The sequence below is a fragment of the Girardinichthys multiradiatus genome, chromosome 23 (genome assembly GCF_021462225.1).
Source record: "Girardinichthys multiradiatus isolate DD_20200921_A chromosome 23, DD_fGirMul_XY1, whole genome shotgun sequence".
In the NCBI taxonomy this organism is placed as follows: domain Eukaryota; kingdom Metazoa; phylum Chordata; class Actinopteri; order Cyprinodontiformes; family Goodeidae; genus Girardinichthys; species Girardinichthys multiradiatus.
In genome coordinates this window covers 44,636,315-44,659,567 of record NC_061815.1, presented here as the reverse complement: position 1 = coordinate 44,659,567, position 23,253 = coordinate 44,636,315, and the positions used below count along the sequence as shown (strand labels likewise).

Below are 23,253 nucleotides of genomic sequence, written 5' to 3'. Positions count from 1 at the left end.
GGTCACGGCTGGTATATTCATCTCATCCATACATGGAAAATAGGCTAATTGCTGTAATCGTGAGATTTCCGTCCGCACTTCCGACCACTACGAGTGGGGATCCAGGCGACCATCTGTCGCGGGATTTGCTTTATCACCAAGAGGCAGGATTTTTACATCCACTCATTACTGCGCCACAAACTCGCTTCACTCAGCCTAAAGCCTATAGCTCTTTTTATGTATTCTTTTTTCCAAGCATTTGCTGACCTTAAATGACGCCCTTAGTCATTCAGCTACAGATTTTTCCATTTGAATGGGATAAATTGACTTTGTATTGAACTTCCTTTTCTCATGGATCCGGATGTAGCGCATCCGCGACACCAATCAAACCAGACAGTCAGGAACAGAGGAGAGCGGCGAGGGAGTGGGTGGCAGAAGAGAGGCGCAGAGGGGGGCAAAGTCTTTCCCCTGGCTGCAGGGCTGCCTTTTATTCTTAAGGTGGCCCCAAGCTAACACGTTTCCACCCCATGCAAAAAAATAAAAATAAAATAATATATATATATATATATATAGAATGAGCGCAAGCATTAAGCTCCAGCATGATGCGTAAAACTTACCCCCACGCATTTCATTTCCGCTGATGACGCGAATGAATGCGCAATGGGAACATTACGGGGAGGACAGAAGACCTGTTGATGTGTTCTTCATAAATCTGCCTGGATAGTCACACAGATGAAGTCTGACGTGTTTAAAGTTGATATCCAGTAGTGGATTGTCTTTCACTAATAATGACAATAAAACTACAGCTGGAGGATGGAGTGTGGACTTCCATTGCAGGACGCTACAGGACACAACGTTTTTCAAAAGTATGCAGAAAATTATTTGGGTTGATGACATCACAAGAGGCAATGGGCTCTTAAAAAAGAGAGGTAGTGCCTGCCGATACACCAAAATGAGCAATATATGCAAATCAACACAGGACAGAACAACCAATAAGAAACAATTAATTCACCTAATGATTTCTTTTTAAACTCAGAGATACATTTCAATTAATTTAGCTTGATAATCCTCCAAGGGTGCGGTTCCCCCTTTTGTTGAGGCAGCTATTCCTAAAATACTTTTTCCTTCCACTCAACGTTCTATGAACTTGCTTGAATACTGCACTCTGTGAACAACCAGCTTCATTAGCAATGAACTTTTGCAGCTTAGAGTTTCAGTCTCCCTTTACTGGACCACTATCAAATCAGCACCCTTAAATGAGTAGGCCATAGAATTGCCAAAACATAACATTTCTATATCAAAATTCCCTTTTTATTTGAATTTATTTAATTTGAAAAAAATAAGAAAATCTTGGGTTTTATTCGCTTTAACCCATTATTGTCAAAATGAACAAAAACAAAAGCGTGATATCGCTGTGTGTAATAAAACTATATGATAAGAGTCTTGGCCTTATATGGTTTGTTGCATATGATAGTTTAATATTTCCCTATTAATCAGGTCGAAATGTTAGTGAATATGTCAGAGAAAAGGCCAAATATACTACAAATGTTCTAAAGTTGTTTAAATCATGCAGCAAATATAATAACTAAACCGAAAGATGATATAAATAAAGCACACGGGGCGCTCATTGCATAACTATTAGTCATATTAACCTCATTCATCTCGTTAATCATAACACTCGGAAACTGTTTCTGCAGCTGCCTGGTCCTCCTCCCTTCTCCTCTCGTCGCGCCAACGCAGAATGGAAAAGCCGTTCCACCTTAACACAGCGCGCCCTCTATCTCCATCGGCCGGCCTCCCACATCTGCCCAATGAATCAGGAGCGGATGCGATGTATCCTTTTTCAGCGCAGTGAATGGCCAATGGGAGTTGGCTTGGGGAGCAAACACTGAGCGCTGCGTTCCCATTCATTCAGTGCAAAACAGGCCCGCAGAGCTGAAGGGAGCGCACAGAGAACGCTGCGTTTTTTCTTGCTTCTTCCTCCGCACCAAAGCGCAGTTTTAACTAGAATTAAAGGACAGAGCGTAAACGGTGCACCCAGCAGTGTTGGATCTAAGCTCGCATTTCTCCTGGACGTGTTTTTCTTCTTCTTTGCTACTCTTCCAACGGGACTCCTTTAACTGCCTCCTCTCGACTTCACAGATCGGCCTCCACAAGTGCGTAGTAGCTCCCCACGGGTGACTTCTGTCGTGGATTTATGCATGCGCACCATACGCTGAACTTTTTTCTCCAAACAGAGACTAAAAGTAAAGGGAATAACACAGAAAAGACGATTCTTTCGAGCTTGGATTATAAAACTCAATGTTATGCGTTAGACCTTGCAGTCTGCGCTTGGACATTGACCCTTTCCTGCTGGATGGACTTTTAATAAATTATTTGGTTGATGGATTCCACGTTATGGATGCTTGCATATAGGTAAGCGCTCTTCTATCGGGTTTTATCTAATTTATGTTGAGTTTTCTGTTATTTGTTGTTCGATAAAAGCGCAGGAGGCACGCTGGGGTCTGATTTAAACGCCCCGGTACAGTTGCGCACGAATCCTTGGACTTTCCGTGACATTTTCACTGTGTTTTCGGCTGATGGGTCTCCATGCCCGTGTCGCTCTGTGGTTGCGCTGTAATAAACACCCCTCCCCCCACCCACGGCGGTTGTTTTCATTCATAAGTTCCTCCCTGTCTTTGGAAGCCTCCTGATCTCTGACTCCGACTGTTTTCCCCAGGATCCCATTTTTTATCGCTTCTGCTTAGCTAAACGCGCTCTGCCTCCTTCATCCAAAATGAGGTGCGCAATATCACGCAGAAGATTCTGTTTATTTGCAAAGTTACAACAATCGATCTATTTAGTATTTTGTCTGCTGAGATCAACAGACTTTATGTGTTTTGTGTGTCAGTCGTGCAGCTTTTAGGCCTCCTGCAGGTTGACTTTTGCTTTAGAACACCCCTGAAGGCTAAAACTGAAATTCCTTCCCCTTATTTATGGTGTAAACATGCACATCAGGGGAAATATTTGCACTATAATAACTCCAAAAAATCTACTTTGCCTTAACACATTTTAATCCTTCATCAGTCCAAACCAAAGAGTGAATTTGCCCTGACCTTATTTATTTCAAATCCTGTAGTTTTGCCCCCAATGTCTCTGAGCTTCTCTTTGGTGTTGTAATAGAATACTAAGTGAGGCAGCTCATTTAGTTCCCTTGGATCGTGTCCTCATTTCGTCGCTGTGCTGCATTTAAATGTTAACTAGTCATAGAAATGTAAATGAGGAGGGGAAGTGTTTGTAGGGCCTGTTGAAGTTGGAATCTGTGCGTTGGGGAGGAAAAGTCTCAAAAAGTCTCGTTCATACTCAACTTTTTCTCCTCACTTCACAGGATCAGAAGTTAAGGGCTGTTTAAAGGATAAACAGGGACTTTAGATAATTAAAGTATGTGCTTCTGCAGCTCCTATGATGCAGTTTGGTAATAAAGATAATAAGAAAACAGTGTTCTGGGCTGGTAATCCGAAAAATCCTTAGAATTGTGTTTTTTTGCCCTTTTTCCATAAGGACAGTGTGAGTTTTCCAGTTATGCCATGTCTGAGCTCTCTCTGATCACATCTCCTCCCTCCCTGTCTCTCCTTTGTCCCTCTTTCTGACAGGTTTTCCAATGCATATCCACGGTGAATGTCGGAAGTGGTGATTCCCCCAGATGGAGCTCCAAAGTCAACATGGCCCTGCCGGATCATTAGTGGTGATCCAGCAGCCTTCCCTTGACACCCGGCAGAGGTCGGATTACGAGCGGGAGCTCCAGCATGCCGCCATTCTCTCCCTGGAACAAATCAAGGCCATCCGCTCCAGCAATGAGTACACAGAGGGGCCCTCAGTGGCGCGGAGGCCCCCAGCACCCCGTGTGGCCCCCAGGCCCCAGGACAAGCAAGAAAGGACTCATGAGGTCATCCTCGTCAATGTCAACAACAACTACGAGCGCCAACCATTGGGCCATCACCACCACAGTGGGGGTGGATTGGTGGTGGCGGCTGTGGGGCAGCAGTATGGCGGCTCTCGGGCCCCGGGACTCAGCCGCTCTACCAGCACAGGAAGTGCTGCCAGTTCGGGAAGCAACAGCAGTGCCTCCTCTGACCAGGGACTCCTGACACGTTCGCCACCAACAAGGCCTGGTGTGATTTTGCAGCACCACCACCGAGCAGAGCGACCCGTTCGGACTCAGCCCAAATCCAAGCCCCTTTTACAGCCACAGCAGGGACCTCACCTCCACCAGCCTCCTCTGGAGGCTCCACTCAAGCCCCCAACCAAAGGGAAATCAGACTTTGGGGTAGTTGCCGCTGCTGGGCACCAATTTATCTGTGAGCGCTGTGGGAAGTGCAAGTGCAGGGACTGCACGGCCCCCAGGAGCCTGCCCTCATGTCTGGCATGTAACGGCCAATGCCTGTGCTCTGCAGAGAGCGCACTGGAGCACGGCACGTGCATGTGTCTGGTCAAAGGCATCTTTTACCACTGCTCCAACGACGACGAGGGGGATTCGTGTGCTGATCACCCCTGCTCGCTGTCACGCTCCCACTGCTGCTCCCGCTTCCTGTGCATGGGATTAATGTCGGTACTCTTCCCCTGTCTGCTATGTTACCCTCCTGTCAAGGGCTGTTTGAAGGTGTGCCAGGGCTGCTATGACCGGGTCAACAGGCCTGGCTGTCGCTGCAAGAACACCAACACTGTGTATTGTAAACTGGAGAGCTGGGCCCCACAGAGCCAGGAAAAACTATCCTGATTGCTTTCTGTGTGTGTGCATAGGACGCTCCTGATGTGGATCATATGATAACAGTAAAAACGTTGACGTTCTAAGCACCTCCCACATGACTCCTCTCCTGGCTGCAGAACCTGAAGGAGCTACAAAGGAGTAATGAAAAACCACTCAATTATTTTTATTTTTGCTTTCTCTGGATCAGGACCATGTTTTTACAGACCAGTGTTTGCCTTAATTCTTTCTCTGTCTGTCCTCAGCTCCCTTAATAACACTATTTTTTTATTCTAATTAAAAAAATGAAAAAGTACTTCTTCCGTTTGAGGCTGGCAGTTTCTTCTGGCCTATGCCTGTTGGGGGCTGCCTCCCACCAAATCTGTGAAGGACGATCTGTTTTAGGGCGATTATGTAGCTGTTACCAGGTTTGTTGCTGCCACACTAAACCTGTGGCTCTTCTGCTCGTGTTGCATTAACAAAAGCACATCCTTATCATAGTATTCTCCACTCGGATATGTTTCTCCTTCCACCCGTCTGGACTGTTCACAAACATTCTTTGGCATTCTCCCATGTTTTTTTTTTTGTGTAAATTGTATATTCCGTGAGAGGAATTTTGGCTATTTTTAAAAAAAGAAAAGAAATGTCTGTTAAACATTTTGTTTTTTTGTTGTAAAAAATATTTATTATGTGAAGCTCTATTATTTTATGATATTTATTGCAAGAGACAGTCTTAAATTTACTCATGTCTGAATATAACAAAATATCAAAATACTTACTGAAAATTAAAGGGTGGCACAAAAGAAAACTATGTTAACTTTAATGCAGAAAATATATTAATTAATGAAAAATATGGCGCTGTGTGGTGTCTTGATTGAGAAGATGTGACTTCTGGCTTATTTTGAAGCTGAAGTATGTTTCTTGTGTGTTTGTGTGTGTGTGTGTGTGAGTGTTTATGGTGTGTGTGTGGGGAATTTTCTGGCAGAGAAACTGAAAATGAGCACCTTGCACAAACGTTTTGCAGCTTGAAAGCGACTATTTGCATTCCCTGAGAGTTTCTTTGCTGCGATTCTCCTCAGTAAGCTTGAAATTAAAACAGCACAGGTCACTGACATGATTAGCTTTCTCCACATTCTTCTTTTACGTAAAAAAAAAAAAACGTCTGTGATCCACTCACACCAGCCAAACGAGTCAGCGCAAAACTATGCGGTTCATTCCCCGAACTTTAGTGCATCTATATTGGGATATTCCCAAACTCCCAAATGGTCTCCACGCTGCAGGAAGGCCTTGCAGGAATAAGAGCGACTATTACGAGTAGCCGGAGCCACCTGTTTAAAGATAATAAACCAAGGCTATCAATGCTTTGCTTTTATGGCACGGTTCCTGCACTAAAGACAACGACGGGCCAATCCAGCCACCACCCAGACCCACACACCCCCTACTCTTTTTTTTGTCAGTGAATTTATCACATTGGAAGCCTGTTGACCCTCCCACCCCCACAGCCACCAACTGACACCCCCACACTTCTCCACCTCTGGGCCCTCAGGGGATGAGGTCATCTCTTAGAGAGTTGGATGGTCAGGAAGAAACAGCAGCAGTTTGGGAAGTGCAAACTTCACCCTGGAAATTCCTCTGGGACAAAGAAGAGAAATGTACTGCAGCTGCTTTGGCAACATGGTGGCAGTGGTGCCCCTCAGGAGTTTCATGAAACAGGTCTACGGGTCTTTGGATTTTGCACAGGAAATAAGTGGCTCTTTTTGAGGCCTAAACCCAATTAGACAGGAAGAGTATTTTTTTTCTCTTATTCAGACCCACTCAAATCCTCCTCCCCAAATGGGCCCTTTGGGTCCTACCCTTTGTTGCTCTGAATAGTTAAGAGTGAATAAGCGATTTGTCAATTTCCTGTTACCTTTCACACCTGTAATTTGAGACCACATTTGCTTCTGGCTCCTGGATGATAGCAAACAATAGGAGGCCTCTTTTTTTTCTTTGTTTTGCAGGTTTTACTGTAGTTCCTCTTTGCAGATGAGGGAGGCATGGAGGTGATCTAAACTGTATTCACGAGGTGGTGAAGAAAAAGAGTTCAAAACTGAGTAAGATTTTCTAATTACAGCAGAGAGAAAAACAACTGAACGCATCAACATTTTTCTCAGTAAATATAATGAGTCTACTGACAATAAATCCACCCCATATGTTGGTAACAACCCAGGTAATCCATTCATACTAAAATAACAAAACAAATAAGCCCATTAATCAAGTTATCTGTAATAAAGTATAATAAGGGAATACATCTTCAACACTTGAAGAAGGAGAGGCTACAAAATGGCAGAAAGTTAAGGAACCACTGAAACCTGTAAGTATTAAAAAAAATGTACAAATCAATAAGGTTTTTAATTACCAAGATATCACACTAGAAACTTTTCATGATGGGTCGAAGCAAAGAACTTTCTCAAGCCATCCAGAACCTTATTGTTGCAGAACATTGATGGCATTGGTTCCAGATGTATTTCTAAACCTCTGAATGTTCCAGCGAGCACTGTTGAGTTCATAATCTGGAGTTCATAATCTGGAAGTGGAAAAATCATTTCACCATAAACCAACCCCGTCCAGATGCATCTTGCTTATTTTCCGACTGATGTGTCAAATGAATAATCATAGTAATAATCATAATAAGATTTGCCAAGACTCAAGTAGCACTCATAGTGAGCTTTAGAAAGACTTGGAAATAGCAGAAACCAAGTTATGCACTCAACTGCAATGAGCTCTATGCACAAGACTCCACTGCTAAAGAAAAGACATGTTAAAGCTGTTGCAGAACATTTGGCCAAGCCCATTTCATTGAGAGAAAATAGTCTGGCTAGATGCTGGATGTTAATTCCGGCACCATGTTTGGATGAGGAATAGCACATCACCCAGAAACGTACCACCAACAATGGGAGTATCATGGTATGGGTCTGTCTTTGAGCATTTGATTCCAACTTTATATAATTAAAGGAAGAATCAGTGGAAATTTATGAAAGCTTGATAAGAATAAAACACAGACAAACTAAAGCTGCTGGAGTGGCTCTCATTAGTTAACTGACTTAAATAGAACTGAAGATCAGAGGGCATATTAAAGGCCTTTGAACCTTTAAGATTTAAAGACAGTTTGTAAATAAATATAACTCAGACCTGAGCAAAGAATGGAACTAATTTCTCTATCCTTAAGCTGTTGTTACGAAAATAGGCTTTTCTAACAAGTGTCAATTATATTTCAGAAAGTAGATTCAATTCTTATTCCCTTGTGGCATTCCACTTTATTATATACATCTTAAAATTTACAGACTAATTTGTTTTGATTTATTTGTGTCTATGGATTACCTGGATTGTTACAGACATCTGGGGTACATTTTATGCCAATAGCCATAGTAATATAATTGCTCAGAACTATGTTGATCTGTTCAGTACTTATTGTGTGGGAAACTGCGTGAAAAAACTAAAATGTGACTCAAACAGTGACGACATCCTCCCCTTCTTCCTCCTTTTTGCACTTGTCTCAGAGTATATTTGGCTGCTTTACACGCCCACATAATGCTGTCAGCCTTGGCTGAGCCTTTACTGCAACTTTAGGGTTTTTACTTTTTTTTTTAGGGGGCTGACACAAGTACAAGCATGCCTGACTACCAAGTGAGTCACGATGGAACCTCTAGCCCACACATCCTTACCGGGGCAGTCCTTTTCTTAGCCAGGGCACCTCTGCTGGCATGGCAGGATATAAACAGTCATCGCCTTCCACAGCATTCATCACCAAAAAGGCCTACTTCAGCTTTCCTCCCCACGCTCATCTGGTTTTCATTATTTCCCCTCATGGCGTATAAATAGAAGTAAGTAATCAGGGTAAAAAAAAATGTAAATGTGAAGGCGGTGGAAATTGGACAGGAAAGGCTGTTTTTTTTTTAAACCAAAGTTTATGGAAGTTATCTGCTCAGATATCCTACTTTGGTTGAATTTAGTACTGGAGAGCAACACGGGACTCACATAAATGAAGTTTGAAGAACGTTGGGTAAAGATTTTATTTCCAGTACATGTCCTGATAAATCCTGGACCAAAAGTTCAGCTACTTTCAAGCACCAGAAATGAATGCTTTGCACACTGCCAGATGAAAGGTCCAAAATTATAAACATTACAAACAGAAACTTATCTTTGCTTCATAACTTCACGTTTAAGAGATCAATGAGATCCCACAAAACCTTTCAACATAAAAAATCCACTAACTTGGAGTTGTGACAGATATTGTTACTATAATAAAGAAAAAAAAAACTTTTTTATTCTCCAGAAGGTCTTTGCCCCTGTCAGTTTACGATAAATCTCATCTTATGAAGAACAAATAAACTCTCTTGTGTTTAGGATTTGGTCTTGCTTCACTTTAAGACCTCCATTAAAGAGTGTCTATATGTGCTTCATAATTAAGTGAATATGTAGATTACAAACACCTTATTAAATTGTTGCTTAACACGTTTTCTACATTGATGCTTTGCTATATTCCTGCAAAATCTAACCTAATCTAGTTAAACATAAAGATTAAAGCTTCATCTACATTAACAACCAATACATATCCTAACAAGTGTGTTGTCACTTTCCCTAATCCTGATTTTGAATTTTTGCAGTTTTGCCAGTCTGCCATGGGATGTTTCGTACTAACGATGCGTCATTTTACGTCTCCCTTGAAAACCAACAATTTCAATTAAATTTTAAATTGAATCATTTTCGATTATAGGGAAATGTGGTGATGTGGCTTCGGAGTTACCAAAGTAACTGATTGACCAACCAGACGTCATTCATAGTTTTTTTTTATGTGATCTGGGGTCATATGTCATGAGAGTCAACTGACCCATATAGTGGTTAGAACCAGTGGAAATATGGCATAAGATACATTTGTCAAAAATAAATAAGCAATTAAATACAATTAAATGTAAGATTTGAGAATTTCTATGATTATGATTTCATAGAAAAAGTGCACAATGTTCAACAGGCAAGTGTTTCAAAGGGCCAACACTCTGTTTGCACAATATCTTTGTGTTTAAATTTGATGGAAGATAGGAGATGAAGAGAGTACAATGGAAAAAAGAATGCTATAAACTTTTATGTTGACATAAAAAAAAAGACAAGTGAACATCAGCAACAACTTTAGAAATGGATGCATTTCTGGACAGAAGCTTTACTATTAGAACAGCAATAATGGGCAGTGCATATCTGATTATACAGACCAGGAAATAACGCCTAAATAGGACTTAAACCCATAAAAACTTAACACAAAACCAATTGACACATCAATTAGCTCCTAGCTTCTTCCTGTTCATCAGATGAGCAGTGTGTGAGAGGAAAAACAGGTATTTACGCAGCCTTTTTCCTACTCAGGAGCCGTAAAGAGCCTTAAGGGATAAAGCAGTGTTTTACCAGGTGTCAAGGGTTGCTCAGGATGGAGGTTTTTCACCAGGGCTTGAGTCACTTAAGCATTTGCTTCTGGGTGCACACACCCGCAGAAACCAAAAAGTGTAAAATTGTCACACACTCTTCTTTAACTTGGTGGATGTTCATGCTTCCTTATACCAGCCAATAGATACCAACTTGTCCTCTGAACCTTCTTGCAGTCACTCATCTATGTCTTCTGTTTTCTGAACAAAGACCAGTAGGAGCAAATGGTTCTTACAGTGAGAGGTAGGAACCCAGAGGATCAATACAGTAGCACACGACCCTCAGCAATCATTTACTGAGATCCTTTAGTAATTAATTCAAAGTTGGGTTTTCTGTTGATCAGCAGTTTCATCACATTGATTGACTCAGAGTGTCTGCAAAGTTGATGCAACAAATGGCTTTGCCAGTTCTCAGTTAGGTGGCTGAGAGGTATCAATCAGTCACTCTTATTGTTGTAAACAGCAGCTTTCAAGTCATTGGGTCTGATCCACAGATATGTGAACTATGGCTCAAAAGAAATAATGCCTTGGTATTTACACATTTCTCTAAATTTTGTCACATTGGAATAACAAACATCAGGGTTTCATACTAGCAATTTATGTTACGGTCCAACTCAAAGTTGTCGAAGAAAGATAAGTCACGGCTTTAAAATGTTCTTGCAAAAAAGTCCCAAAAGTGTGGGATGCATGTTTGCAGCTCCTCGGTGAAGGCCTCAGAGGTTCATTAGAGAACATTAGTGAATAAACAGCATCGTGAAGACCAAGGAACACAGCAGACAGGTGAAGGAGAAGTTTAAAGCACGGTTAGGTTTGGAGGTGCTGCAGAGATCCACAGCTCAGGTGGGATAATCTACAAACTATTTAAAATTTCAAGTTAAGCCCATATTCAAGAGTGGCCAGAACAAAGAACATTGTTGGAAGAAAGCAATAACATGTCCTGCTTGGCACAGGCCATCTAGAGAACACAGTAACTATGCTGAAGAATCTGCTCTGCTCAGATGAGACCAAAACTGACCTTTTCGGGCCTAAATACAAACAGATATGGGTCGCTGCCTATCATCCTGAACACACCATCCCCACAATCAAACATGAGAGTGGCAGAATCACACAGGGAAAGCTGGTCAAAAATAATCCAGTCTGAATGCGCTTCAGCTATTTTGCAAAGAATGGACACAAAACACAAAGTGCAAATGCATGTCACACGTTTGAGAGATTTATAGTAAAAAAAAAAAATTTGCCTTGCCTCACAAATGTTGCTGTGTCACATAAAATCCCAATAAAACACATCAAGGTTAGTCATTGTAATGTAAGTATGTAAAAGGTGAATGCTTTGCAAGCCATATAAAAATACTCCAGCCTAAACAAATAAAAATCAAAGCCTGCATCACATATAAATCACCTTGATGAAAATGAACCATAAGAGCCCACTTTTCCAGCTGAAAAATCTCTACGGTTTTCCTTTTTGTCCTTTGACTCTAACAAGATCACGTCCTTGTTCGTCTTTAACGGCCCCAGGGGACAGTTTTTTATATGTTTGCTGCATTCCAGCCCCCTGCACCCACTTTTGTTCTGTTTTCTTCTTTGATATCTCAACCAGAAACAACAAAAAAAGCATCACACATGCATATCAGGTACACAGCTAGAAAAGATAGACAGATTTGGCAATGAAGAGGAGGAAGCTTGGCTTTCTTTATCCCCTCATACCCCCCCGCCCCACTTCATTCCCTCTTTTTTCTGAGATTAGACTACGCATCCAGACAGATGGTTCCCGTCTGCTGGCTTTTTTCAATTCACTTCCTCTCGTCACAGACAGCCACTCTCCCCCCTCCTCCTGCTGTCGCTCTGTACCACCCCTCTCCCTCTCTCCTTCTCCCCCCCTTCAACGGCTCCTCTGTTATGTGGCTGGAAATAATCTTTTATTGCCCAGTTGTTCGGAAGTGACCTCCTGCCCTTGATTAGATAGGGCCAAGTCCTATCACACAATTGTGTTTGAGCTGACGGGACGACACCCCTTCCGCCCCCCATCACTTCCCAACACTCACACACACCATACCTACCCCCTCCAACTACAGAACCATCCTTTCCCCAGCCCCCCATCCCCCTATTACTGCCAGGGGACTTGGTGATCCCGTGTGAGGGGATAACAATGGGGGGCTTTAGTTCCCTCCAACTCTTCTCGGTTGGGGAGCAAAGGGGTGGGGGTCATGAGGGACTTTCTTTTTTTTCCCATTACTCAACTAGTGACCGACTGGAAGTCCCAATCCTTCATCCCAACCCCCCATGCCCAGTGCCATGGTTAACCTTCCAGTTGCCGGATGCTCACCCTTCGACCCTCAAAGACTCCTTCACCTCCCTTTCCTGATGACCCCCGCTGCCCTTTAAGAGCCTGCTCAGACACAGATAGATAGGCTTTAATCTCCTACACTATCAGGGGACCTTTGAGTCTGCTGTGTGGTCCACCAACAGGTGGGCCTGTTGACATATTTCTGCCTTTTGTGGAGCTTCAGATCAGGCTGGCCTTGATCATGTTAAATACTGAGTTCTCTACAAATGTTCAGGTCTGGTCCCAGGGAAATGAGGACTCCAAATTTGCTCCAAGCTTTATTCCACCTGACTCCTGGTCAGTTTAAGAGATAAAATATGGATTTTTTTGCATGCATGCATGCATTGTGCAATTTTCTTTGGGGGATTTTTTGTTTGCCTGTTTTGTGTTTTACTTCTATAGTTTTTTACCCTGTTTGAGCTTTATCTCAGTTTCTGTTTTGTTACATTGTGTTTGTCGGTTTTGTAGTTTTCTTCTTTTGGTTTCTTGGCTTTAATTAGGTTTTCTCACTTTTTTGTATTCTATATTCCACAGCAGGGGCCAAGTTTGATGTCGCAATTACAAGCAACCGTGAAAAAAACTGGCTAATATTAGCTGATCTGTTTACGGATTGTGTGCATAACATGTTTTACCAGTTCAAACATTACTAAATTAGCTCTAATTTATGACTCCGTTAGCATAACTTTTAAACGGTGAAGGTTTTATTTTGTGTATATTCCCCTGTTGAATTTGTGAGCATGTCTTTTGTAGATGCAAAGTTTTACTATACCACAGGCCAGCCTTGTTTGTTTCCTGGGATTTCTTATATTACTTGAAAGTGGTCAAGACTGGTCTCTACCTACCAGCATGTTGTACCATGTATGCTTAATAAATGAGGAAGTCAGGAGCACTTCTAAATTTGAAAAGTCACAAAAAAGAATAAATTTAAGAGCAAATTCTTTATGTGTAAGGGATTCATACATCAGAATTAATTGGCTTGAAAAACTTTCCTGTAAAAATAGTTGAATTCTAGACTAAAACTAGAAAATTTCAGAAGAAATTTAGACGGGGCCTGCCTCTTGGTGTGTGCTCCTCGGACCAGAGCTTGCTATTTAAAAATCATTGTAAAAAAATTACTAGTTACTCTGGAAGACTGAGGCTTTTATTTTGAAATTTTCTGTAAGCCTTATTTTAAAAGGCCAACATGGTCCTATTTTCAACACTAGGTGAGCTCCAACATTAGTGTGAAGCCCAGTCCTGAAAAAATATATTGTTTAAATGCAAAGACTTTTATTTTGTATAGCTTGTTTTGTCTTATTTTGAAATCCAGCACGGTTGTGCTTTCAGGTCTGAGTTAGTTCCATTAGTTACATAGAACCTGCTTGCTCTTCTGAAACCATTGTGTATGCTATTATCAGCATTAAAAAATCATGAGTAACCATGGAAGGTTGATGAAAAAAAATTGACCTTTAGGGTTAATCACTGTTGTCTGGGTGTTGGAACAGCAGTACATGCTGTTTAAGTTCCCCACACAACATGGCCGCCATGTAGTTGCCTCCTATGAAGATGGTCAAAGGGTTAGGGGTCGGGTCAGGTTTAAGCCATAGAAACGACTGAAAATCAATGGAAGTCAATGCAAAGTCCTCAAAAAGATAGTAATCCATGGATGTGTGTGTGTGTGAGACACAGACAGAATCACATCCAGACATATACAATAGGAGATACACAGAGCTATAAATAGAACAATGAGGAATGAATCAGCCAATCAGCAAAGAGCGTCAGTCTAACTTGACACCTGCAGCATTTCTAATGCAGCACCTCACTATCGCCTCCCCCTGGCCTGGGCTTTTAACATGGATGCGCATGCTCCCGAACTACTGCCGGTAACTCAGAAACCACAGGGGCTATTGACGTCATTCTTGGACCGTTTTTATCAATCCCTTTTTAAAAAAAAATATAATAATAAAGACACAACACTAGGTGAAAAGAGAGGGAAAATGGAGAAAAAGACAAAAATGCCTGAAAATGCTCCCGAACAAAGTCTAATATCTCGGAAACCATACATCGTATTTGAAAAATCTTTGAACTGTGGGTGACACCCGTCCCCCGTCCCCAATCATGGAGAGTTTCATAGCTCTATGTCATTCACAGTATAAAATAGTACGATGGAAACAAATGTAGTCACTCATGGATTACTGGTGAAACTCAATGAAAATACATGGGAGAAGGCCTACAGAATTCTTCTGACTCTTGGCGATCGAGGGGTGTTTGACAGAAAACCGTGAGACCTAGAACAATTTTAAAGATATTGTCTGAAAGCAGAGGCCCGGCCCTACAAACTGACCGAAAATGGTGACTTTAGAGTGACATTTGTGGCCGTGAGTTAAAAATAATTTTTCCTGAAAAAATCCCTGCTTTCTACACTCTACCATTTTTACTGAGCTCTACCATTTTTGATAAGAAGAGTGGTGAAATATCCAGCCAGATTTCTACCAGGAGCTTGTTGATGGCTCCTCAAAGCATGTGGTTTCTCTACAAATTACTAAGGGCAGTTATCCAAATATTAGTGGTGAGTGGGAGTGTATATAGCCATTATGTATAATTTTGACTGTGTGTGGATTAGAAAGAATCCACATCAAGTTCAGACTTGCCCAGCTGCAAAGCCCAAATTTCATATGATGTGCATGTCCATGATGAGTGAATCTAAACTTCTGACCAAATAAGAGACATCAGACGACTAATCAGTGGTTTTTACAGTGATAGTTGTGAATGATTCAACAGTGCCTAACTACTCTTCACTGAAGCCTCACTTTTCTGTTGATATTCTATGAACTTGGAGCAAACTGAAGTAGTTTCCCAATAGGATGCAATGACGAGTTAACAGTTTGCATCTATTTCCTCTGTGGTTCGGTTCCTTTCAAACTAGTTTAATTGATCTATAAACATGGTTGAGTAACGCAACTAACATTTTCATTAAAAGCACAAACCTCAGAAGTATTTTTCCATGTCAGTTTTACAGCAGAGCTCCAACACCAAAGGCAACACTGCCCCCCCTTTTCCCTTCTCTGGCTTATTTGTCTCCTTGTCCTCTGGAGCTGTAAACCCATAACAAAACCCTCGGGTGTCCAGTTTCAGTTTGGGAGTGAAGGCCAGCTTCTGTGAATAGGGCAAGAATAGACAGGAAGAGAACTCCTATTACCTCCATAAAAGAGCTGACCTTATGTGACTCTTCTTTTCCTTTTAGGGTATTTTAATTTGCTGCTTCTTCAGAGTAAAACACACTTAAATGCTCAGTACGTAATGATTTGAATCCCTGGTGTATGGACGAAGAGGCATAGACTACAAATGGGGGTGGTCTTACATAAATTCCTTTAAAAATACTTTTCATAATCATATCATCATGTGTTTACAGACAGTTTATTACAATGAAGGAATCATGGCCAGTGGAAAGATTGCAGGCATCTGTTTAGCAGGGCCCCCTTTCCCTTCTTCAAGGGTCTTCAACACCAGATCCAGAACAGCAGTCCTGAACAGGAACCGTATGAGTAGTACCCCCTCCTTTATCAGCCCTGGGGGGGCTCTCCAGATCAAAGAGCAGCGACATAGAAATGGCTTATCTGTTGTTGATTCTGGGCTTAAGATCAAGCAGCGGGTACTAGAAATGTGTCAAGGAATTACATGGTTGGATCACTGAATCTACCTCCTTTCATTTCTTTTTTTTCCACACATTTGTTTTCTCCACGTCTTTCAACATGGGGGGTTTTTAAGAGTTTTTTGAGGGGCTTTAGTGAAACTAAGTGTTAAATATCAAAATGAAAACAACTTGTCAAATGTGATGTAAAAGAGTGTTTTTCCTTATGGAAGTTTTCCCTCTTTCTTGTCAAAAGACTGAACATAATTTAATCATTTCTTTTCCCACACTGCCCACTCCTTTACATTTCAATTTAGAACTCTGCAAGAGGTGCGATTCTATCTCCATGCCCCACAAAGGCGGTATTATGCCAAAGGGGAAATCGGACCTTAAGGGCCGGCACTTTCCCTGCTGTAGATCTTATTAAGTATGTCCCCCAATAATACAACCCAGCTTGACTCCTACAGACCACACCTCTGTGCGGAAAAAGACCTGTCGATCACAGGGCCTGGTGAGACCCTGACATAGTTAGCTGTGGAGTGATTGGCACTTCATAGGATTTAAAAAAGGCTATAGGGAAAATAGAGAAATGCTTGTGCAACATGATGGCTTCTGGTTGCAAAGCACCTATCCTGGCTATTTGATATAAAATAAAAAGTCTAATTATGTAGATATGTAAGTGTGGCAGCATTTTAATAGTTCAACTTGAACCTTTCTTTGAAAATATTTCAGAAAACAATGTTTGGGTCAGGGCTACACTGTGGCACAGTTGATAGCACTGTTGCCTTGCAGCAAGAAGGTTGTAGGTTCAACTCCTAGCCTGTGGTTTTTCTGCTTGGAGTTTGCATTTTCTCCCTGTGCATGCGTGGATTCTCTCCGGGTACTCTGACTTCCTCCCACAGTTCAAAAACATGACTGTAATTGGTCTCTCTATATTGCACTTAGGTATAAATTGGTGTGTGCATGGTTATTTGTCCTGTGTTTCCCTGTGATGGATTGGCGACCTGTCCAGGGTGTACCCTGCCTCTAACCCGTAGACTGCTGGAGATAGGCACCAGATCCCCACATCCATCGTGGGGTTGGATGGATTCATGTTTGGATCAAAGACGTCAGTTGCTGCTATGACATCAATTACACCTTTTTAAACTGATCTATGTTGCAGCCAGCCAAGTGACAGCAGAGAACACTGTTGGTCCTGGGAAATACATATCAGCTGTTGTATTGAGAATGTAAAAGCAGCAGCCATGTGGTGAAATTCAACTCAGTAATGTTCAGTCCAATTCAAGGGGAGAAACAGAAGAAAATAAGTTGAACAATATTTAACTGAAATCAACTGGACTTTGTTTTTATACAGTTTTTTATGAAGAATAGACTGTTCATGAATTTAACTAAATTGAACTCAACTTACCAAAAGTAGACTAGATATGAGTATTCTGAATTGCATTTAATGGTATTCAACTGGACAGAACAGGAGTGAGTTGGACTTGACTGAACTCATCTGGATCATAGTCAGCTGAAGTGGACAAAACGGACTGAATTAAAATGAACTGAATTGAATAGATATAGACTAAACTAGAGTAGACAAGAATGGATTGGTCTGGATTGAACTGAGCTGATCCCAGGACACTATACAAAAAACCTAATGTGTCTAATTCTGTTTAGTCAGTCAGTCAGTCATCTTCCATAGTGGGTCACAGGGAAGCTGGTGCCTATTTCCAGCAGTCTATGGGCAGGAGGTGGGGTACACCCTGGACAGGTTCCCAGTCCATCGCAGGGCAGCACACAAACAACCAAGCAAACACTCATTCACACACCTAAGGGTAATTTATAGAGACTAATTAACAGGCATGTGGAAGGAAGCTGGACAGGTAAAAAAAAATGGCATGCACAGGGAAAACCTGCAAGCACCATGCAGAAAGACCCATGGCTGGGAGTCAAACCCAGAACCTTCTTGCTGCAAGGCAACAGCACTACCAACTGTGCCACCATGCAGCCCCTTATTCAGGTCATTTACAGGAAAATACAAATTAGATGTGAAGCAAAATTTACTTTTCTAAACCTCCCCTTAACAATATTCATTACTGAGGCTGTGAATCCCAATGCTCACATCCATGGAGAAAAAAAGATATAAAATGGTGAATGAATAGAAAAAACATACAGAAATGCAAAAGTGCTTCAAATCTTGTTAAGGGGGTAAATAAGAGGATACCACCTCTAGTTTGCTCAAATACGACATAACTGTTCTCCAAAAAGATTTGAATTTAAGACATATTTATTCTGTCTATGTCAGTCTATGTCCTTATTATCGCGGTATGAAAGTGGTGACATCAATGATTCCTGCAATAAAATGTTTGAAATATAAAATATAAGCAGGAAACTCTTTCAAAACATTTGTGAAATATATTGTGGACTATATATGTGCAGTATGTGTAAATAGTAAGGTGACATAAGAGTAGACAACAAGTACAGAGAGCTGGATTGAAACAGTTACAAAGCTAATAGAAAAACATGGCTATCATGGAGACAGGTCTATAGTTCCTCATCTGCGCCTGCTTCAGCGTTCTGCTCAGAGGACGACCAGCTGTGGAAGCCGTGTGAGAGGTTGAAAGGGAATGTCACACCATTACTCAGGAAGAATCAAAAGAGGTCGACTTTGAACAAAAGAAAAGCATGAGAGGAACAGAGTGAGCGAAAAAGTGAAACCAGCTGTCTGTGCCTCATTTACTGTGTGTGATGATGAAGGCTCATATTCATGTGGAAGTTTGGGCACAATCAAACGCTTAATTTACCTTTACGGGAATATCAGAGGCCTTCCGCCATGCTGAGTTATAAACAAGGGATTGCTCTTTTGTATTTGTCCCTTTAAAATATATATGAGGTGTAACAAGTGCAGACAACAAAGCTCCTTCGAAGGCTCTCTTTTCCTGAGGGTGTAGAAAACACAGTGGGTCCACATCAAGCCTGCAGACTTACCACCTGTACAGGTGCAACATTAAAAGAGCTCTCACTGAAGGCAGACTGAATGCCTGCAGTACAGGAAAAAAAATCTCCCTTTCTCAGCACTCCTTTCTTTTATATGATAATTTAAAGGTTGGAGTGATATTTTGTTGCATCTGATGCCAGGGGACTAGGACTCTGACTTTTACATTCCTTGCTGTCAGCTGCATGATAGTTATTTAGGGATATTGCTGTCTCTGTGCAGCAGTTCTGACTTGGTATGAGTGATCAAAGGAAGATGTTATTGTGTTGTACAACAAAAATGCATATCTATCAATCAAACAGCCTCGAGGCACAGAGAAAACATAAAAAGGAACATATCTGTTCCTGTTCATAAATCAATATTGGATATACTCTGGGACACCGAGCTTCAAGACAGATCATAATTCTGCAAATCTGACGTATAAGGACGAGTGAAGGATAGGCATAGCGAGAACATTTTGTATCGTAAATGGTATAAATGAACTTTATCTAAAATTATAGCCTGAGAAAACCTCTAAAACCAAACAGACAAAATTACCATCTGTCTCCCCCTGGAACTGCTCTGCAGCTTCCCCCCGTCCATGGACGAGCAGGCCGGTGATGTCAGTCCTGCCGCTCGCAGGTATTATTTGGACTTTATGACTTTGCGCCCGTAATCTGCGATTCAAGCTGCTGATAGCAAAGTTGTCAGGATGCCATTAAAATGGCAGTAAATCATCCTGAGTAGATGAAACTGTTCCTCATAATGCTAAAGGTTGCTTCTTTCCTCTGCCTGTGGAGCAGACATGTTGAACTACAAGTGATCTAAATAGGTCTGCAACAGATAAGCTGTCTTGCATCCTCAGGAAGTAATGTACAAACTCTTCAAGAATTCACAGTATTGCAAAGCTGTGGGTTAAGCCATGCTGCAGACGTTTGTTATTTATTTTAATGCTAATCTTAACTAATAAGATGCAAATGAACTTAAATAGGAAGTTTGCATCCACTCATTAGCATGAATATCATTTTAATTATAGATTTTAAAAATTTTTTATAGATTTATTTGAACTCTTCATTATCAGGGTTGACTAATTATAGAACATACAACTTCAATGATTTTTAAAGAAACTATTGGGTGCAAATGTTCATTCTGGTGGAAATTTGACCAATTATTTGGAAGAACAGGTGGAGTTCATTTAAATTGGTTGATTTTCTTGCACAGACTTACCTTTAAGGCAATGTGCACACATTTTAGGTTTGAGGTGGGTTGAGGTGAGGGTCATTCCAGATGTTTAATGATAGCCTGTTTTATTGACTCAAGGAACTGTTTGGGATTATTTTCCTCAGACGAGGGTAATCGCAGGTCCTTCCTTCTAGCAGCTGTTAGACTTTAAACCATCACGGCTCCCAACAAACTCAAATTTCCATTTCTTGTAAATAGTATGTTGTTTAAGCACAAATATACATGCACATTTTGTACATTTCTTTTAAATGATCCTACTCAGTTGCTCATTTCTTTGAACTGAAGTATGCTATTTTTAATTACTATACAGTATTTTTCTTATGTTGTAAACTTGCCCTTAGTGTACATTCCCCTTTTTCTTTTTCTTTTTCGTTTTATGTTTTTGTATTTGTTTTTTTAACCTTTGTGTGTATCTGCATGCTTCCATTTGTCTTTAACTTTGTTGCTGGTACACTTGAATTTCCCCTACTAATGGACAACAAAGGATATTTCTATATTGCACCTAACCCCTGATTTTAAGTAATTTCATCAATCACAGTGTAAGGACAATTGAAAAAAACATCTGAAGCCTAAAATAATCCAAACATAACACTCATGCCCATGACAAGAAGATAAAAATTTCTGACTGGAGCTGTTGGTACTTAAAGAGATGCTCTTGGTGGTATGTGTTCATCAGTGATCCATCACAGGATGATTTCCTACTTTCTTTTGTGTGCATTATGGCCTTGAATGTTCAATGGTCAGCTCTTAAAGAAGTAAAGGTCATGCTCTGTGCATAGGAAGTGTACAGCTACTATCAATCTGTTTCCCAGGCTCTGCATCAGAAAGGAGCTAGAGGTGGTGGGCGGGGTAAAAAGTTTACTGCACTGTAGGTGCCAAACAGTACATTCAATACCTTCACACCCCACCGCCACCCCCATCTACATAACAATGGCCCCTGCTTGTTGACTTGGTAAGTTCCACTTCCACAGATGTAGTGTTGTTGTCATTTATCATTGCTTTTTTGTCACTTTGTCAGCCCTCCTATTTCCTTACACTTTACCAGCTCTGCTGTTTGATTCAGGAGGAAGAGAGAACTGTTCGATGGAGGGCGGACTGAGGAGGAGGTGGAGTGGAGAAAGAGGGGGGGTGACACATTGAGTTTGCCAGCTCAGGCAGAACGATTGACAGGAAGCCAGGAAGGAAGACAAGCTCCTACCCATGCAGTGCCATTGTTTGTGTGATGTGACTTGAAGCAGCCAAATGTGACTGATGGTGGGCTCCTCAGCTGCTCTGACCCACTTCTCAAAGCGTCACCAAACACATGGCCTGCTGCAGATGGATAGCACAAAAGGAGGAGCTCAGCAATGCTGCAATGTTTAAGTTTTATTCTGAACAGTTTAGTCAGTAGTTCACATCTCAGTCTTCCAGATTACTGGATTCGATTCATGTGGGTTCAATATTTCACTTTTGGATCACTCAAGTTAACTTTCAGCAACAGTTTTAAAATTGTATTTTAATAAGATACATTATTTTGCAGCTCAGTTTTTTTCTCATAATATGTACTTAAAACTAAATGTGTGTATGATTATTCTCGTTCTGATTTATTTCTCTTTTTCTTTAGACTGAACTTCTTCCTCTGAGAAAAGTTAGTTTTATGAAGTTACAGAAACATTCTAAACTTCCCTCTCCTTTGATTTGTTTCTGGTCGAGACTGCATATGCTAGGCTTGCACACTCCTGCCGCCACATTGCCTAAAATGAGTCGAAGTAAAGCCAAGACTTGATGTGATGGTTTAACCCTGAACTTGCAATATTCAGAAAAGAAGTTCAGTTTTAAATTCTGTTTATTTATGAGACAGATACTTTGCAAATGTCATGTCAGGTCACTTCTTAGAACAAACATTCATCTAGTCACAAATACTATGACAAGGATATGTCTTATCCTTGCAGGGTCACATGGGGCCTGATGCCTGTCTCCAGCTGTCATTGGGCCAGAGGTGGGGTATGCCCTGGACAGGTCACCAGTCAATCACAGACAAACACAGGACAAGCAACCATGCACACAGTCATACCTAAGAGACCAATTAACCTAACAGTCATGTTTTTGGACTGTGGGAGGAAGCTGGAGTACCTGGAGAGAACCCACACATGCACGGGGAGAATCATATTTTCATCTTCAAATTTAAATTCATTTCAGCCCTGAATTTAAAAACAATAAGTCAAATTCATTTGATTTAAAAAGTTCATTAAGTCCCTGAATATGCAGAAATAGCTTATCCTGAGCAAGAATGTGGTGGCAGTGGAGAAAAACCACTTACGTTTAAAAGAGAAAATAACCTACAGCAGAACCCGGCTCAGTATGACCCAACTGGTTCTCAGAGGAGAGGAAAAAGACACAGAAAAAACAAACAAACAAACAAACACAGAAGCACTGAGCCAGGGATACTTTCCTTGGAAAGAATGAACTAGAATTCCTATTAAATTCACATATCCATGGTGCTGATCAGACCTTAATTTGCACCTCTGTAAGTTTGTATTTTAGTGAATGAGTTGCACACACAAAACTGTACCATCCTGTACTGTTTGAATGTGCACAGTAGAGATCAAATTGTTAAGGAATGAACTGTCATTTTACACTTATCAAAAACATAAAATCAAAAACATTTTAAATTTCTTTTGACCAGAGGATATCGGGTGAAGGAGATCAACCAGCACCTGGGACCAACTGGCCAATGAATACCTCAACACCTGTACCTGATATAGGTGTTACAGCAGGTTCAGCACTTTGACGCCAGGAATCATTATTATTATTATTAACTAACCTGCTAGCACGTCCAGCTTGATTTGAATAGGTTGCTGCAAAAATGCAGCAGTCTCTTGCTTGCGGCTGTACATGCTGTGTGTTAACTTGAAGCAGGAAATACCCTCTCCTGATATCCAGGAGCTAAACATAAGCAGAACAAAGCAGTGGTAAAGATGTTTG

The 23,253-nt window shown here is 41.2% G+C and overlaps 1 protein-coding gene across 1 annotated transcript; it reads left to right on the top strand.

Moving 5' to 3' along the window:
• Nucleotides 1–1,823: 1,823 nt before the first annotated feature.
• spry1 (sprouty homolog 1, antagonist of FGF signaling (Drosophila)) lies at nt 1,824–5,555 on the top strand. The gene is made up of 2 exons (XM_047352620.1): nt 1,824–2,394; nt 3,612–5,555. Exon 2 carries the CDS (start codon nt 3,662–3,664, stop codon nt 4,733–4,735), a length of 1,074 nt encoding a protein of 357 aa, XP_047208576.1. The 5' UTR covers nt 1,824–2,394; nt 3,612–3,661; the 3' UTR covers nt 4,736–5,555.
• The last annotated feature ends 17,698 nt before the right edge of the window (nt 5,556–23,253 follow it).